Genomic DNA, 18,903 nt, shown 5'->3' on the forward strand with positions numbered 1-18,903 from the left:
ACTTCTTTTTTTTTTTTTTTTTTTGAGACGGAGTTTCACTCATGTTACCCAGCCTGGAGTGCAATGGCACGATCTCGGCTCATCGCAACCTCCGCCTCCTGGGTTCAGGCAATTCTCCTGCCTCAGCCTCCTGAGTAGCTGGGATTACAGGCACACGCCACCATGCCCAGCTGATTTTTTGTATTTTCAGTAGAGACGGGGTTTCACCATGTTGACCAGGATGGTCTCCATCTCTTGACCTCGTGATCCATCCGCCTCGGCCTCCCAAAGTGCTGGGATTACAGGCTCGAGCCACCGCGCCCGGCCGCCCCACTCCTACTTCTATACTGAACCCACCCCTTTCCCCCACTCCTACCTCTACACTAAACCACGCCCTTTCCCCCACTCCTACCTCTATACTGAACCACACCCCTTCCCCCACTCCTCCCCGACACTGAGCCCACCCCTTTCCCCCACTCCTACCTCTATACTGAACCATGCCCCTTCCCCCACCTCTACCTCTATAAAGAACCACATCTCCCTTCCCCACCCCCACCTCTACGCCGAACCACGCCCCTTCCCCCACCCTTACCTCTATAGAGAATCATGCCCCCTTCACTCACCTCTATATAGAGCCATGCTGTCTTCCCCCTACCTCTATACTGAACCATGCCCTCTTCCCCGCCCCCACCTCTGCACTGAACCATGCCCCCTTCCCTCACTTCCACCTCTATTTAGAACCATATCCCCTTTAACCACGTACCCTTTCATCCCTCCCACCTCTGTACTAACAACACCCCTGCTGCATTTTTTTTTTTTTTTTTTTTTGAGATGCAGATTTGCTCTTGTCACCCAGGCTGGAGTTCAAAGGCAAGATCTTGGCTCCCTGCAACCTCTGCAAGCGATTCTCCTGTTCAAGCGATTCTCCTGCCTTAGCCTCCTGAGTAGCTTAGATTACAGGCACCCACCACGCTAATTTTTGTATTTTTAGTAAAGACGGGGCTTCACCATGTTGGCCAGGCTGGTCTCAAACTCCTGACCTCAGGTGATCCGGCCTCCTCAAAGTGTTGAGATTACAGGCATTTTTAATTTTAGCCATTTTGATTGGCATATAATGTTATTTCATTGTGCTTTTAATTTGCTTTTTCCTAGTGGCTAACGATATTGAACATCTTTTCATGTGCATACTTACCATCTGTATAATCTGTCTGGTGAAATATCTGTTTATTATGTCTTTTGCCCATTTTCTGTTTTTTTTTTTTAACTGTTGAGTTTTAAGTATTTTAAAAATATATTCCAGGGCAGGAATATATTTATTGTCTATAATGTCTATAATCCCAACACTTTGGGAGGCCAAGACAGAAGGATTGCTTGAGCCCAGGAGTTTTAGACCAGCCTGGCCAACATAGTAGGACTCCTATCACCATAAAAATTAAAAATTAACTGAGTGTGGTGGTGAATGCCAGTAGTCCAGCTATTAGGGAGCCTGAGGTGAGACGATTGCTTGAGCCCAGGAAGTGTGGTTGTGGTGAGCCGTGATTGTGCCACTGTATTCCAGCCTGGGCAATATAGTGAGACCCTGTCAAAAAAGGAAACAAATAAATCCAAAAAAACCCAAATAGGGCCAGGCGCGGTGGCTCACACCTGTAATCCCAGCACTTTGGGAGGCCGAGGCAGGCGGATCACAAGGTCAGAAGCTCGAGACCAGCCTGGCCTGTATGGTGAAACCCCATCTCTACTAAAAATACAAAAAATTAGCCAGGCATGGTGGTACATAGTCCCAGCTACTCGGGAGGCTGAGGCAGAAGAATCGCTTGAACTGCGGAGGCAGAGGCTGCAGTGAGCTGAGATTTCGCCACTCTCCAGCCTGGGCAACAGAGTGAGATTCTGCCTTTAAAAAAAAAAAGAAAAAAAAAAATATAAATATATATATATATGTATGTATGTATACACATCTGGAATATATATACATATTTAGACACTTTGTCACATACATGTTTATAAATATCTTCTCCTAGTCTGTAGCTTTTCTTTTCATCCTCTTCTCAAGGGTTTTCAAAAGAAAAAGTTTAAGTTTTGATGTGATCTGATTTATCAGTTTTTCCTTTTATGGATCATGTTTCTGGTGTCAAGTTACCTTTTGGTCTTGAACCATGTTGGTGTATTTCATTTTCTAATAAAAAAGCATAATAAATAAAAGACACAGATCGCAGTATTAAAATGTCTACTGCATGCCACTTCAAATCCTCCGGCACGTCAACTTTGAAAAAAACCCATTCGGTGCCCAGAAGGCTCCCCGGTGCATGGGGGTGGGCAGGAAGAAGGCTCCCAGCAGCTGCACTCACCAGTAATTCCCACCATTGGCTCTTTGCAGATAAACATGTACGTGTTGTCACGTGTCCTGTTTGCCCTGAGCCGCCTGGCCGTGGAGAAGGGCTACATCCCTGAACCCAGGTGGAACCCGTTCCCAGTGCTCACCGCGGTGTTGTGGGGGCTGGTGCTGTGGCTCTTTGAGTATCACCGGCCCACACTGCAGCCATCGCTTCAGTCCTCCATGACCTACCTTTATGAGGACAGCAATGTGTGGCATGACATCTCAGACTTCCTCATCTATAACAAAAGCCGCCCCTCCAAGTAATTCGGCCCTGAGGTGTCCGGCTGTGGCTCAAGATTTGGCTCCTCGAAAACCCTCCCAAAGGATCCTGCCTTCTCAAGATCATGGGCCTCAGACTCCAGCTGGTGTTATCCCAGGGTTCCATTTGCCAAAGTAAAAGCACTGATTTTCAACCCCAGTGGGTACTCTTAAATGGTGGCACAAGTGGCCGAATCAGGCCAAGGAATCTAGGGCTTGGTTCCAGCTATAAAGCTGACTTCTGTGAGACTGGGGCCAGCCACACTGCTCTCTAGGCCTCAGAGGTCATGGAGCTCAGAGGAGGTCCCTGGGGTCTCTTTCTGGTGGGTATGTTCATTCTTCAACTGTTCTTATGTCACAGAGGGCTCCCTGCTGGTGGGCAGTGGATTGTAAATACTTAAAAAAAAAACAAACAAACACTAAGTTCCTCATCTCAGATATTCTATTGGAGAAGTTCTAGAGTCCCACTGTCCAGTAGAAACAGTTGAGCCATAGATGTAATTAAAATGTTTCTAGTAGCCACATTACAAAAAAGTAGAAGGCTGGGCGCTATGGCTCATTCCTGTAATCCCAGCACTTTGGGAGGCTGAGGCTGGTGGATCACTTGAGCTCAGGAGCTTGAGACCAGCCTGGGCAACATGGTGAAACCCAGTCTCCACAAAATATACAAAAAATTAGCTGGGTGTGGTAGCACGCACCTGTGGTCCCATCTGAGGTGGGAGGATCACTTGAGCCTGGGAGGCTGCAGTGAGCCGAGATCACACCACTGCACTCTAGCCTGGGCGACAGTGAGACCGTGTCTCACCAAAAAAAAAAAAAAAAAGGTGACATTAATATTAATTATAGATTTTAACACAAATTTCTAAAAGTTATTTCAACATATAATTGACATAATTAATTATATATTTTGCACTCTTTTTTTGTATTAAGTCTTCAAAAATTGGGTATATATTTTGCCACCCATATTTTCAGGGCTCAGTAGCCACATGTGGCTAGTGGCTGCTGTGACAGACAGCACAGATATAGAAGAACACTTGTATCCTCACGGAAGATTCTACTGGACAGTGCAGATCTAGAGCTAGAGGACATGGGTTTGAGTCTCCACTCCCCCACTGTGTAACCTTGGGGAAGGTTCTGGACCTCTCAGAGCCTCAGTTTATCATAAAATGAGGATAATTAGACTGCCCTGGTCCTCATTGGACTTATGCAGCTACCACTGCTACACTCCTGCGAATTACTTTCATTTAGTGCATTCATCCTCCCTCTGGTGTTTTGCACGTGTTATTATTATTATTTGAGACGGAGTCTCACTCTGTTGCCCAGGCTGGAGTGCAGTATCTTGGCTCACTGCAACCTCTGCCTCCCGGATTCAAGGGATTCTCCTGTTTCAGCTTCCTGAGTAGTTGTGATTCCACGCACATGCTACCTTGCCTGGCTAATTTTTTGTATTTTTAGTAGAGACACGGTTTCATCGTGTTTCCCAGGCTGATCGTGAACTCCTGAGCTCAGGTGATCCACTTGCCTTGGCCTCCCTAAGTGCTAGGATTACAGACATGAGTAGCTGCGCCCAGCCTTATTATTTTTTTTAAATAGCAGCAGGGTCTTACTTTGTCACTAGGGCTAGTCTCAACTTCCTGGCTTCAAGCTATCTTCCTGCTTCAGCCTCCCAAAGTGCTGTGATTACAGGCATGAGCCACTGTACACAGCCTGCACACATTATTTTTAAACCATACAATGGCCTTGCAAAGATGCATTTTGATCCCCATTTTACAGATTTAGAAACAGGGTCAGGCCAGGTGCAGTGGCTCACACTATAATCCCAGCACTTTGGGAGGCCAAGGCAGGCAGATCACCTGAGGTCAGGAGTTCTTGACCAGCCTGGCCAACGTGGTGAAACCCCATCTCTACTAAAAATACAAAAATTAGCTGGGCATGGTGGCACACTCCTGTAATCCCAGCTACTAGGGAGGCTGAGGCAAGATAATTGCTTGAACCCAGGAGGTCGAAGTTGCAGTGAGCCGAGATCGAACCACTGTACTCCAGCCTGGGCCACAGAACGAGACTATGTCTCTAAAAAAAAAAGAAAGAAACTGAGGATCAGAGAGGAGAGTAACTTGCCCAAGGTAATACAAATAGTGTAATAGCCAAATCAGGATTTGAACTCAGATCTTTCTGATTTCAAAGCCCATGTTTTCTTCAGTGCCTTGCTTCAAATTTAGAAACCTAAGCCATGCTATGCAAACATGAGCTCATTATGGGATATGGACTAGAAAGGGGTACAAATTTAAATGCCCAGAGGAGCCTACAGTGACACAAATTGAAACATTCAGGGTGCTATGCAGGGATGGGAACATGGGGAACTGAAGACTTGTGTGCCAGTCTGATTTTTGCAAAACCATGATCTGGGACCGGGCGCAGTGGCTCACACTTGTAATCCCAGCACTCTGGGGAGACCCAGGCGGGCAGATCACCTGAGGTCAGGAGTTCGAGACCAGCCTGGCCAACAAGGTAACGCCCCGTCTTTACTAAAAATGCAAAAATTAGCTGGATGTGGTGATGGGCACCTGTAATCCCAGTTACTCGGGAGCCTGAGGTGGGAGAATCTCTTGAACCTGGGAGGCTGCAGTGAGCTGAGATTATGTCATCGCACTCCAGCCTGAGTGACAGAGCAAGACTCAGTCTCGGCCAGGCACGGTGGCTCACACCTTGGGAGGCCAAGGCGGGCGGATCAAAAAAGACTCAGTCGCAAAAAAAAAAAAAAATACAATCTTGGACAAATCAAACAATTCTCCAGGAAAATTTGGTCCATGGGCTACCAATTTGAGAGCATTGGTCTGATAGATATGCTTTCATTAATATACTTACTCCATCATTCTCTATTTTTTAGACATTACTAGTAGAAATGTACACATGAGTCACTGGAGATCTTATTAAAATGCAGTTTCTGATCCAGTGAGCTGGGGTGGGGCCTGAGAGTCTGCATTTCTCCCAGGCTCCCAGGTGCTGCCAGTGATGCTGGTCTGAGTAACCAGGGGGTGGGGAATGATATGGAGCCATCCATTGTTATCCCATCTGATAGATGAGTCACAGAGCCTTAGGTAACTGAGGTGGGATCACTCTGATTCTGTAAGCTGTGTTTTTAGCCACAATATTTACTGCAAACTTGGAGTAGATGATGTTGAATCTCTTTTAACCTGCTGTGGAGGCTGAATGAGCTCTAGGGCAAGGGGTCTGCAACCCTAGTGTCCATCCATGGCCTGTTAGGGACGGGGCTGCACAGCAGGAGTTAAAAGGCATGAGCCAGGGAAGCTTCATCTGTATTTACAGCCACTCCCCATTGCTGACATTCCCACCTGAGCTCTGCCTCCTGTCAGATCAGCAGCGGAGTTAGATACTCATAGGAATGCAAACCCTATTGTGAACTACACATGTGAGGGATCTGGGTTGCGTGCTTATAAGAATCTAATGCCTGATGATCTGTCACTGTCTCCCATCACCCCCAGATGGGACCATCTAGTTGCTGGAAAACACACTCAGGGCTCCCATTGATTCTCCATTATGGTGAGTTGTATAATTATTTCATTCTATATTACAAAGTAATAATAATTGAAATAAATTTCACAGTAAATGTAATGTGCTTGAATCATCCTGAAACCATGACCCCTCCCACCAGTCCGTGAAAAAATTGTTCTCCATGAAACTGGTTCCTGGTGCCAGAAAGGTTGGGGACTGCTGCTTTAGAGGTTGGGGAGGGCAGAGGGCTTCGGCCATCAGCAAGCAGGTTTTATAGCAGATGGTGGGGGTGCCCTGCCTATAGCCCCTCTAACTAATCACTCTCCTGCACACCAGCCAGCTTTGCCAGTGGCTGGCCCTCTATCTCTCTGCCTGAAGACTCTAGCTTGTCACTGGTGCCTCCTCTGCCAGCCTGTGGCAGGCCTGAAGGGCTGGGGAATGAACACATCCCTGGAGCAACCTCAACCAATGACTGAATAATACCCCCACTCCCACAGCCCACAGCCCTCACCCATCGGGTGGGATAGCTCAGGTACATGCTCCACACTGACTCCCAGAGCTCCCCAGCAGGGCTGAACCTCAAATACCCTCCCCGTCTCCTTTCCTCATGCCCCTAGCAGTGCTTCCTGGGACCACTTCCCATATGAACCACTTGCATTCAAATCCGTGTCTTAAAGTCTGCTATTGGGAAAACCCAAACTAAAATTGGCCTCTGTACAGCAGGTTGAGAGGCAGTATAGCACGATGGTCAGGGACATAGGCTTTGGAGCCAGAGTGCCTGGGCTCAAGCCCTGGCTCTACAATTTCCTTTGGCAAGTGACTGAGTAACAGCACACACCTCGAGTGGTCTGGAGGGTTGAAGAATATGACATGGTTAAAGTGAGCCCTCAATAAATGCTGTTATTTCTAATAGAGCATCCAAATGTAGAGGAAGTATGGGTCCTGAGGACCGAGCACACCCTGCTTTTAGCCTGTCCTGCCCTCAGCTGAAGGTGAAACCTTGGCCACCTGCCCTCCTGAAGTCCCCCCACTGCTGCTGGGGGTTGGCCAGCTCTGCTACTGACTGTCTCTGCTCTCTAAGAATAGGTTTCCCTCACAGATGGCATCTCTCTGGATGCTGCAAGAGCATCTGGTGCCTCCAACTGCAAACTCCAGGGAGGATGGCGGTGTGGTCCTCGCCGGGGAGCAGGGCTCTGGCTTCCAGCAGATCTAAGAGGAGCTCCTTCTTAGCTGAGCTCTATCCTCTAAGACCTGAAAAACAGGGATGGCCAGGGGCTCTTGTTGCACAGTAAGCACCATACTTCCTAAATGCAAGTTCCTGAAATAGCAGAATGGTTTAACCTGTACTTATTAGGCACCTGCTACAATCCTGTTAATTCTTTTGACATGTAAGATTAAAAAAAAAATTTAAATCAATACTATACATAGTACAAAACCCAAAGTTATAAATAGTCTGTAGCCAGGCGTAGTGGCTCACACTTGTAATCCTAACACTTTGGGAGCCTGGAGTGGGTGGATTGCTAGAGCCCAGGAGTTAGAGACCAGCCTGGGCAACTTAGGGAGACCTGTCTCTATAATAATTACAAATATTAGCCTGGCATGGTGGCATACGCTTATAGTCCCAGCTACTGGGGAGGCTAAGGTGGGAGGATCACCTGAACCTGGGAGGTTGAGGCTGCAGTGAGCTGTGATCGTGCCAGTGCATTCCAGCCTGGGCGACAGAGAGAGACTCCATGCTCCCCCTCACCCCCGCAAAAAAAAAGGCTGGGCATGTGGCTTTCGCCTGTAATGCCAGCATTTGGGAGGCCAAGGCTGGCCAATCTCTTGAGGTCAAGAGTTCAAGACCACCCTGGCCAACATGGTGAAACCCTGTCTCCATGAAAAATACAAAGATTAGCTGGGTGTGGTGACATGCGCCTGTAATCCCAGCTACTTGGGAGGCTGAGGCGGGAGGATTGCTTGAACCCAGGAGGTGGAGGTTGCAGTGAGCCGAGACCACACCACTGCACTGCAGTGGGTGACAGAACGAGACTCTGTCTCAAAAAAAAATGTATAAAAGGGAAAAGTCAGGTTCCTTCCTACACCTGTGCTGCACCCCCAGGCCCTTCCTTTGCTGGGGCACCCACTGTTAGCATTTTCTCATACAGCCTTCCTGGAATATTCTATGCACAGCCACCTATCGTTGTCTTAAAAGGAACTTTTACATTGCAGTATCAGCTCAACTGACATGTCTTCCTTGTCCTCTCTGTGTCTGGTTTCTCTTTGATCAATAATCCCATATAAAAGTGAGTCTTTTCTTTGAGGCTGTATTCTCCCCACATCCCCGACAGCTTCTCCCCGACCCCCCAATATCTTGGGCAGATCCTTGCTGTGATCGGTGCAAAGATGACAGCCCCAGGTGTTCTGAGCCTTACAGTAGAGGACACCAAGCATTCAGGCCCAGGGAACTCCCACTGAAAGGGGAAGGACAAAACCCAAGTTAATTTGGGCCTCTTCTGCTGCTCTGCTCCCAAATTAGAGATGCTAAGTGAACCCATGTGAGCGCGGTGACTCACAGGCCCAGACGCCAAGAAGCTGCCTTGTTTGATGCTGGCCGCTGCAGCTTCCACATTGAGGCTCCAGAAGGGATTCTGGCGACAGTGTTTCCTTCCACATTGTTCATTTTTACCTCCTGATGAGTGCATTTGGGGTATATAAGAATCATGCTTTGAACCTGGCTCTCTCCTAAACCAGAACACCGTGCTGTGCTCTACCTCTCAAAACGAAGCCCGCGTCACCATAATCTGTGACTTCAGATGGGTTGCTTTCTATGACAAATTTGAGGATCTTTATAAAAAGAAATTTTTTTCCCCTCCCCTTGTCTTGTTCCAGATTCACAGGGTGAGAGTTTGTCTTAGTTCAGCCTTGAAGGGCATTTGGGGTAAGCAGTTTTGATTTTCAGCAGAGGGTGCCCTGTAGAGTAGGACCCACTCTTGTGAGCTGGAGGGCTTGGCTGCCCAGGTGGAAGACAGAGAGAGATGATGGTCATGTAGTCCTTCAGGTAAAAAATAAAAATAAAATTAATTTAAAAATAAAGACAGAGGGAGAGCTGAGCTCTCTTCTGAGTGTTGTTCTGAGAAAGGGCTTCTGAACGGAGGGCGCCTGTTTTCTGTGCCGGGACTCTGCTCAAAGCTGCTACAGATGTCTTGATTTAATAAACAAGACAGAAACCAGGCAGAATGGAAGTGTGGGTCCCAGTGTCTGTGTCATAAACCTCGTTCTCATTGCTCTTCCTGCCTCTCCCTCCAGCTTCTCCTCATAGGCTGGATGTCAGCCGGTAGAAGGATCAGAGCCAGACCACATCAGCTCCTTTAGGACACTCCTTTTTATTTTATTTTATTTTTAAGATGGAGTCTCACTCTGTTGCCAGGCTGGAGTGCAGTGGCGCAATCTTGGCTCATTGGAACCTCCGCCTCTTGGGTTCAAGTGATTCTCCTGCCTCAGCCTCCCAAGTAGCTGGGAGTACAGGTGTATGCCACCATGCCCAGCTACTTTTTGTATTTTTAGTAGAGATGGGGTTTCACCATGTTGGCCAGGATGGTCTCAATCTCTTGACCTGTGATCCACCTGCCTCGGCCTCCCGAAGTTCTGGGATTATAGGCATGAGCCACCGTGCCCAGCCAAAGCTGGCATGGTTTACTGAGTCCTGAGCACAGGAATCATACAAATACTAGCTAATGTTGGTCAAGTTCTTAGAAAGTGCCAGGTGATGGTGGTGGCCAGGATTCACTGATGAAAGAAGCTAGTTCCTGCCCACGTGGGCTCACAGCCTAAGGAGGGAAGTCCAACCAATGATGACCACATTCGAGAACTTCGGAAAGTGGTGGGCGCCATGAAGTCATACAGGGCCGTGTGGTAGAAGGGCATGGGAGGAGAGGACGGAAGGCTGTTTTCCGGGGCAGGCCTCTCTGAGGAGGTCATGTTCGCTCTGAGCCCTGAGTACTGAGGAGGGAGCCCTGCAAGGCTGGAGGAAGGGCATTCGTTCCAGTCAAGGGTTCTGCAAGTGCACAGGCCCGGAGGTGGGAGCACCCCAAGGCATTCCAAGACCTGGAAGGAGCCAGCCTGGCTGACCCAGTGCATGAGTGGGGCTCACAGATGAAGCTGGGAGACCAGCTGCCTCCACCAGGCAGCCTTCTTGGGCCAGGGCAAGGGGTCTGGGTTTTCGTCTAAGTGTGGCGGGCAGCCTGTGGCAGGTTTAGGCAATGAAGTGATGTGATATGGGTTACATTTGGGGAAGATCCTTTTAGCTGCTTGTATAGAACAGAGTGTAGGGGCCAGGCCGGCTGCAAACATCCCAGTGAGGAAGCCACGCGGCAGTCCTGGAGGGAGACCAGGATGGGTGATGACAAAGGTAGAGAAGAGTGGGTACATCTGGGGTGCACTTTGGAGAAAAACACAGTCGCCTAGGGCTTTGGGGGTTGAGGAAGAGGAGTATAGTGAAGGACGCCCATGTTTCCCCTCCTAGGCCTTGCCTCCTAGCTCCGAAACAGACCCTGACCTTCCTTCCCCCATACCCCGCCTCCTCAGTCCCCGCAATGCCCTCCATGGCCCCTCGGGGGCCTGCCTCCTGCCCACTGGGCCCCTGGCATGCCAGGGCTTCCCAGCTGGCCCGATTGTTGTTACTCCCCAGGGAGTCATGGGAACACACTCCCCCTGCCCCCGCCACTCCCCCTCTTCGCAGACAGGGCCAGGCCCTAACAATGCCCCTCCGCCAGCCAGTGGCCTGGACACAATACCCCTGTTTCGGTTCGCTGCCAGCTCCAGGAGGCCTGCTGGGTTTCCTGGCCTGTGTGGCATATATATAACTCTGGCTTCCAGCGGGGACTTTTTTGTTTGTTTGTTTTTTTAAAAAAAAGAATCTCTGGCTCCTCCTCTTTGAATATCTTAATATACTATAAAAAGTCTTTCTCTTCCCATCCTGAGCCCTCCCCACATGCCTCCCTGACTGTATTTGCCATGTGCCTGTCAAGCCGGGGACCAAATGCAGGTCAGCAGGTGTCAGCAAGAAAATGACAAAAAAAAGAAAAGCTGATCACTCCACCGTAGCCAGCCTCGAATGTGCTGGTGATGCTGAAGGTCATGAGGACAACCTGAGGGCCCTGAGCCTGGCACTTTTTGTCCACCATAGCTTGTCACTTCTAAGATGCCATCCAAGATGAGATATACCACTTTGAGCCCCTAAGAAAAAGAGTTACTGACTACAAATGGATATTCCACTGATCCCAGGGTGTACCTCAATTTCAGAGAGGTTAAAATATGAAAGAAAAGGTCTCCGAATCTATGGAATATGGAATTATTTCATCTACATGCTTCATTGCCCTCCAAACATAGCTTTTTTTTTCCTCCTTGTGGCCAATAAAATGTGGGAGGCAGTGCAGGGATTGCTTCATGAAAACTCTCTTATTCTGTAGGCTAACAAGCAGTTTTTATTTTCCTTTCTTTTTTTTTTTTGAGACAGAGTCTTGTTCTGTCGCTCAGGCTGGAGTGCAGTGGCGTGATCTCGGCTCGCTACAACCTCCACTTCTTGGGTTCAAGCAACCCTCCTGCCTCAGCCTCACAAGTAACTGGGATTACAGGCGTGTGCCACCACACCCAGCTAATTTTTTTGTTGTTTTGGGTTTTTTTTGAGACGGAGTCTTGCTCTGTCCCCTAGGCTGGAGTGCAATGGTGTGATTTCAGCTCACTGCAACCTACGCCTCCTGGCTCAAGTGATTCTCCTGCCTCAGTCTCCCGAGTAGCTGTGATTACTGACACATGCCACCATGCCCAGCTAATTTTTTTTTTTTTTTTGAGACAGAGTCTCCCTCTTGTCACCCAGGCTGAGGCTGGAGTGCAGAGGCGCGATCCTGGCTCACTGCAACCTCCGCCTCCCGGGTTCAAGCGATTCTCCTGCCTCAGCCTCCTGAGTAGCTGGGATTACAGGCACCCACCACCATGCCCTGCTAATTTTTGTACTTGTAGTAGAGACGAGGTTTTGTCATGTTGGTCAGGCTGGTCTCAAACTCTTGACCTCAGGTGTTCTGCCTGCCTCGACCCCCGCCAAGAATTTGTGTATTTTTAGCAGAGATGGGGTTTCACTGTGTTGGCCAGGCTGGTCTTGAACTCTTGACCACAGATAATCTGCCTGCCTCGACCTCCAGAAGTGCTGTGATTACAGGTGTGAGCCACTGTGCCCAGCAAGAAGCATTTCTTCTGAGGAAAAATCAAGAGGGGATTTTAGGCAAGCTGCTTCAGGGAGTCATTCTGCACTCTTCACAACAGCTGACATTTACTGAGCACTCCCTACATATCAGGCACGTTAATAACTCAATTTCCCAACAACTATGGGTAAACACTATGATTATTATCACCATTTTACAGATGAAAATACTCAGTCCCTCAGCTGTAAGGGCCTCCTACTCCCACCCTTGCTGTGGCCCCGGTCAGGGGAGGCATAGTCATATGTCTGGTTTTGCCTCTCTCCTTGGAAAAGCATTTCCCCTTCTGAGAGGCTTGGATGACACAGAGAAAGGAAGTTGCCCTGGGTAGGCTTGGAGAGAAGAGAGGTCCTCAGAGCATGCACTCAGGGAGGGACCAGGGCTGGGGGGAGACTTGAGAATCCACCTGAGACCTATGCAGTCACCTTGGACCTCAGATGCTTGGCCCGAACCCATGGAACATACGGACCAACTGATGGTCAAGGACTTGGCCAAGACCACACAGTCAGGCTGTAGGCTGGCACCAAGCCCCTGTCTCCTGTTTGTCCTGTTTGATCTTGAATATCCACTTTTCCTCTCTTTTTTTTTTCTTTTTCTTTTTTTTTTTTGGAGACAGAGTCTCGCCCTGTCACCCAGGTTGGAGTGTAGTGGCGCGATCTCGGCTCACTGTAACCTCCACCTCCCAGGTTCGAGCGATTCTTTTGCCTCAGCCTCCTGAGTAACTGGGACTACAGGCACCTGCCAACATGCCTGGCTAATTTTTGTATTTTTAGTAGAGATGGGGTTTCACCATGCTGGCCAGGGTGGTCTTGAACTCCTGACCTTGTGATCTGCTTGCCTTGGCCTCCCAAAGTGCTAGGGTTACAGGTGTGAGCCACCGAGACTGGCCTTTTCACTCTCTTCTGTGTTAATTTTTTTTTTTTTTTTTTTGAGGCAGAGTTTTGCCCTTGCCCAGGCTGGAATGCAACAGCACAGTCTTGGCTCACTGCAACCTCCCAGGTTCAAGTGATTTCTCCTGCCTCAGCCTCCTATGTTGCTGGGATTACATGTGCATGCCACCACGCCCAGCTAGTTTTTGTATTTTTTTTTTTTTTTTTTTGAGTTTCAGTGTGTTGGCCAGGCTGGTCTTGAACTCCTGACGTCAGGTGATCTACCTACCTCCTCCTCCCAAAGTGCTGGGATTACAGGCATGAGCCACCACCCCCGGCCTGTCCATATTTTATTTTCAGTTACTTGCAAGGCAGAGAAGCTGTACTGGTACCAGTCAGTTCCTTGGCAGTAATAAGACTCACAGCAGCTCACATTTTTTTTTTGGGTGCTGCTCACTTTGTGCCAGGCGCTGTACATGAGGGGCGGCTGCTCATCCCTGGAATGGCAGGGCAAGGACTGAGTGAGGCATGCCAGGGAAGGACTCTTAACCTGTAGGGTCAAGGCTCTGACCAACCCAGAGTCCTCAGCCCTCCAGGCCAGAGCCTTGGCCAGAGCAGTTGCTGGGGAACAACAACTCCTTAGCACCATGATGGCCTGGCCAGTATTGCCAGATACTGCAGTTTGAAAAGAAAGCCAGAGGCTGAGTGTGGTGGCTCACGCCTGTAATTCCAACACTTTGGGAGGCTGAGGAAGGTGGATCACCTGAGGTCAGGAGTTCGAGACCAGCCTGGCCAGCACAGTGAAAACCTGTCTCTACGAAAAATACAAAAATTAGTTGGATATGGTGACACGCACCTGTAATCCCAGCTACTTGGGAGGCTGAGGCAGAAGAATTGCTTGAACCCGGGACACGGAGGTTGCAGTGAGCAGAGATGGTCCCACTGCACTCCAGCCTGGGTGATAAGAGCAAGTCTCCATTTCAAAGAAAAGAAAGCCAGATATTTTTATTTTTATATGGCATTTTCAATTTCCTCAAATCTTAAAACGAATTTGTAATTTAAGAAAGATCTGATGGACATGGTGGCTTATGCCTGTAATCCCAGCACGTTGGGAGGCCAAGGTGGGCAGATCACCTGAGGTCAGGAGTTCAAGACCAGCCTGGCCAACATGGAGAAACCCTGTCTCTACTAAAATTACAAAAAAATTAGCCAGGTGTGGTGGTGCATGCCTGTAATCCCAACTACTCGGGAAGCTGAGGCAGGAGAATTGCTTGAACTTGGGAGGCAGAGGTTGTAGTGAGCCTAGATCACACCATTGCACTTCAGCCTGGGCAACAAGAGCAAAACTCCATCTCAAAAAAAAAAAAAAGAAAAAAGGAAAGAAAGATCTTCTATGGAGAAATTGAGTTAAATCTGGGGGCCAGTTTGCAAACTCTGCTTGTTTTGTTTTCTTAAACTTTGACATACATCCTGTAAAGAAGCTGTTACACGTTGTTCTGCAGATGAGACAAAGCTCTTCAAGAGGGTGAATCAATTCCCAAAGATCACACGGGTGGGAAGCCATAGGGTTGGGGGCCACCCGACTCCAAAGGCTTGCTTCTTTTGGATGGGCCAGAGGTCTGTTCAGACACAGCCAGAACTGGCACAGTGACAGAACATCTCCAGGGACAGTAAACTGTCAGTCACAGTAGCTATGAGGGATCGTTACAGATGCAAAACTCCCCACCTTCCTCTGCCAGAATTCAACAATGGACATCTCTGTGCCCCTTTATAACATTAAGTCATCACAGAATCATTTCTCCCAATTATCATGATTGGATATTCATGTTTGTAGACTTTTTTTTTTTTTTTTGGTAAGCTAAGAATGTATGCTGGGGGAGGTGCTATTGCTGGAATAAATAGGTTTAAATTCTTTGTGTCACTTGTCAAACTTCTTAACAAGCATATTGTGCAGGGTCATAGAAATAATTCCTAACTTTCCCACTGGACTGTGAGCTCCAGGGGTCTGTTTTGCTTATAGCTGTCACCTGAGCACATAGCACAATGTCTGACACATAATAGTTCCTCTGTAAATATCTGTGGATTGAATGAAGTGAATTGACTTGTCCAAGGTCATGTTGACCAAGATTTTTGATTACATCCACCTGATTTAGAAGCCCATGTTATCACCTCTACACCACTGTTCCTCTTGGAAAGAACCAAGGGAAAGATGTCTCCAGGCACAGGATTGTGGACCCAGGACATTGCATCCCCTTGAATGCCTCTAGTTTGGTTGGTGGAGGTGGTGACAATGATAAGCACTTAGGAACCAAGCCACTATCCACCATCATAGCCTTTGGAAACTACACGTTATAATCTTGACAGCTCTGAGCCTGGCTTTTGGGATATTTACAGAGGGTGGCAAGGGGAGGCCCTGGGTTTTGCTGTGGGACAGTTGAAGTTCGCACCTCAGTTCTGCTGTGTGACCTTGGGCTATGAGTGCCCCTCTCTGAGCCTCCTCCTTCCTGCACCATGTGGATAAACAAGCTTACTTATGGGATTATGGGGTTGAGAGGAGATCATCAATGGAAGTGGCTGCCCAGTGACTGTGGATTTTTTGGAAGCCTACCAGCCTGAGAACTGTTGGCATTGAGAACAGCCTTATCGCAAGCTGCCAGGATGAGGGCCAAGGGGCCTCATCTATCAGGCTGTTTTGCTTTCAAGTAGGTATTAATAGATACAGAAGGCCCTTATCTCTTCCTCAGTTTCATGCTGGGAATGCTGGTCTTCACTCCTTTCTGCTGCAGGGGGACCTGCGGGATTGTGGGAAGGAGGGCACCTGCTTCTACCTGGATGTGTACTTGAATACTTTTGGGAGGGGAAGGCTTTGGAAAACTCCCAGCCTCAGCCTCACCAAGCCTAAAAAATAACATTTTCATCTACTTGGTAAACTCAGGCTCTTCAGGCCTCAATTTCCTCATTATAAAATGGAGCAATAATGATAGACACCTTTCTTTTCCAGCCACCACAGTTATACCAGTGCAATGCTTGTTATATAGCAGGTGCCAAAAAGTGTTTATTGAATGACTTGGGTTTGAGAGGGCTTTACACAAATGAATGTTAGTGTTACTGGGACCCTGGGGAAAGGACGCTCCATCTGGAATGGGAATGTGCTGGTTTCTCTCGTCCTCTGCCAGTGCCTGTCTTGGTTGTTTAGAATGGGACCTACCCCTCAGCTTCTTTATGAAGAGGGGAGGGAGAAGGGGGACAGGCAGACCTCAGGGCTGGGAATGCAGTTAAGGCTGAATTTGGTCACTGATCAGCTTCACAGGTACCTTCTCTTGTAAAGACCTCAGTTTTCCCATCTGTACAGCAAGAGGCTTATGTAGTTTCTGTGGTCCCTTCTAGTTATGGTACACGCTAGGATTTGCAATGAGTAATTTCAGAAACTACTCACTGGAGGGGGAAAACAACTCCCGATTTCCTAAACCACCTCATAGTTTGTAAAACACTTTCCAATCCCTTATGCTTTTCAGTCTACTGGCAACCCTGGAAGGAGCCACGGCAAGGTCTAAATGCCCATTTTACAGATGAGGAAACTGAGGCTGAGAAGCATCCTCAGGAGCTGTGATTTGAGGCTGAACCACCCATTTTGATTATACTGGTACACCAATTTGTTTTCAAATGCGAGTATGCATAAAAATAACCTGGAAGCTGGGAGAGGTGGCACACACCTGGAATACCAGCTATGCCGAAGGCTGAGGCAGGAGGATCTCTTGAGCCCAGGGGTTTGAGACTAGCCTGGGCAAGATAGTGAGATCTCATCTCTATAAAATAAATAGAAAAAAAAAATTGGCTTTTCTAATTCCAAAAGTGTCAAAAAAAAAAAAAAAGTCATTCACTATGACTCATAAAAAAAAATAAAAAAAGAAAGAAAAAGTAAAGAATAACAAACATCACCTGGAATGAGGACAGGGCATTGTTAAATTGTAGACTCCTGGCTCCTGGGCACTTAGAGATTCTAACTGGCAAGGCTGGGATGGGCCCAAAATTAATAAGTGACCACATGGTTCTGAAGCCAGCAGCCTAAAGACTACCGTTGCAGAACCTCGATCTCCTTGTTGCAGTCTAGGCAGCCTCTGGTTCTTTTTTTTTAATTTGAGACAGAGTTTCCCTCTTGTTGCCCAGGCTGGAGTGCAATGGCACGATCTTGGCTCACCGCAACCTCTGCCTCCCGGGTTCAAGCAATTCTCCTGCCTCGCCTCCCAAGTTGCTGGGATTACAGGCATGTGCCACCATTTGGGGCTAATTTTGTATTTTTAGTAGAGACAGAGTTTCTCCATGTTGGCCAGGCTGGTCTTGAACTCCTGACCTCAGGTGATCTACCCTCCTCGGCCCCCCAAAGTGCTGGGATTACAGGCATGAGTCACCGTGCCCGGCCGTGCCTCTGGGCCAGGCCAGTGTTGGGAGGAGGCGCTACTGAGCTCCTACATTAGCAGGGGAGGCAGATGGAGAAATGTATGGTCAGCGTTGGAACAGAGGCAGCAGTGGGCAATAGAAGAAGTGAATAAATCCTTGGGAGGGGTCCCTAGAAGAAGTGATGTGTTTTGTTTTTGTTTTGTGTTAGAGACAGGATCTTGCTCTGTTACCCAGGCTGGAGTGCAGTGGCATGATCATAGCTCACTGCAGCCTCCATTTCTCGGACTCAAGCAATCCTCCCACCTCAGCCTCCCAAGTAGCTGGAACTGCAGGCGGGTGCCACCATGCCTGGCTAATTTTTGTATTTTTTGTAGAGAAGAGCTTCGCCATGTTGCTCAGGCTGGTCTCAAACTCCTGGACTCAAGAGATCCACCCTGCCCGTTGATTATAGTGATTCCAGCCATGAGCCACCGCGCTGGGCCAATGCTTCATCCTCTTGTAAACGTCTGTTACCTCTCTGTTCCCCTATCCAGTAGACTGTGAGCCCCTTAGGGACACGAATTAAGGATGGGACACAGAGCAGGCTCTCCAAACGTTTGTTGAATTAGTGAGGGAATCAATTAGTTCGAGCAGACGCTTTACTTGGCCATTGGAGATTTTGGCTAAGATGGGACTTGCAGGAAAGCCCCAGGCTAATTAATATCTAGCCGGACGTCCCTCCTCATTTCCTGGTACCGCTCTTCAGCTTGGGCTTTGGGTGAGCGGGATAGGGCTGGGTACAGGGTTAGGATAATGTCATGGGTGTGGTAAGTTGAGGATAGGAGAGGTGGCTGATGGCTGGGCTGTGGAACTGATGATCCCGAAAAGAAGAGGGGGCAGTTTCTGGAGATGTGAGCTGAGGCTGCGGGGGCTACAGGTTGAGGGTCACGTGCAGAACAGAGGCTCTGTCCTGAACCTGCACTATAGAAAGGTCAGTGGGATGCAGGAGCGTCGGGGCGGGGCCCATGTTCCAGTGTCCCCACGCCTCCGGCAGGGGACGCCCGGGCTGGGGGCGGGGAGTCCGACCGCGCCTGGCACTGTCCGGACAAAGCCTGCGCGCGCCCCGCCCCGCCATTGGTCGCGCCGCCCCGCGCCGCCGCCCCATCCCGCCCCTCGCCGCCGGTCCGGCGCGCTACAGCCAATAGGAGCCGCCGCCGTCGACTTCGTCACGGCCCGTGCCGCCAATCGTGGCGGCGCTTGGCGGCTCGTGGCTCTTTCGCGGCAAAAAGGATTTGGC

The 18,903-nt window shown here is 48.9% G+C and overlaps 1 protein-coding gene across 1 annotated transcript in view; it reads left to right on the forward strand.

Annotated features, from left to right (window-relative positions):
- Positions 1-2,771, forward strand: part of PXMP4 (peroxisomal membrane protein 4) — an 18,479-nt gene extending 15,708 nt beyond the window's left edge. The window contains exon 4 of the mRNA XM_032295229.1: positions 2,354-2,771. Coding sequence (XP_032151120.1) covers positions 2,354-2,617 — 264 coding nt within the window. The 3' untranslated portion in view covers positions 2,618-2,771. The remainder of the gene's footprint in view (positions 1-2,353) is intronic.
- The last annotated feature ends 16,132 nt before the right edge of the window (positions 2,772-18,903 follow it).

The sequence above is a fragment of the Sapajus apella genome, unplaced genomic scaffold (assembly GCF_009761245.1).
Source record: "Sapajus apella isolate SASKATOON/1434 unplaced genomic scaffold, GSC_monkey_1.0 scaffold33, whole genome shotgun sequence".
In the NCBI taxonomy this organism is placed as follows: Eukaryota; Metazoa; Chordata; class Mammalia; order Primates; family Cebidae; genus Sapajus; species Sapajus apella.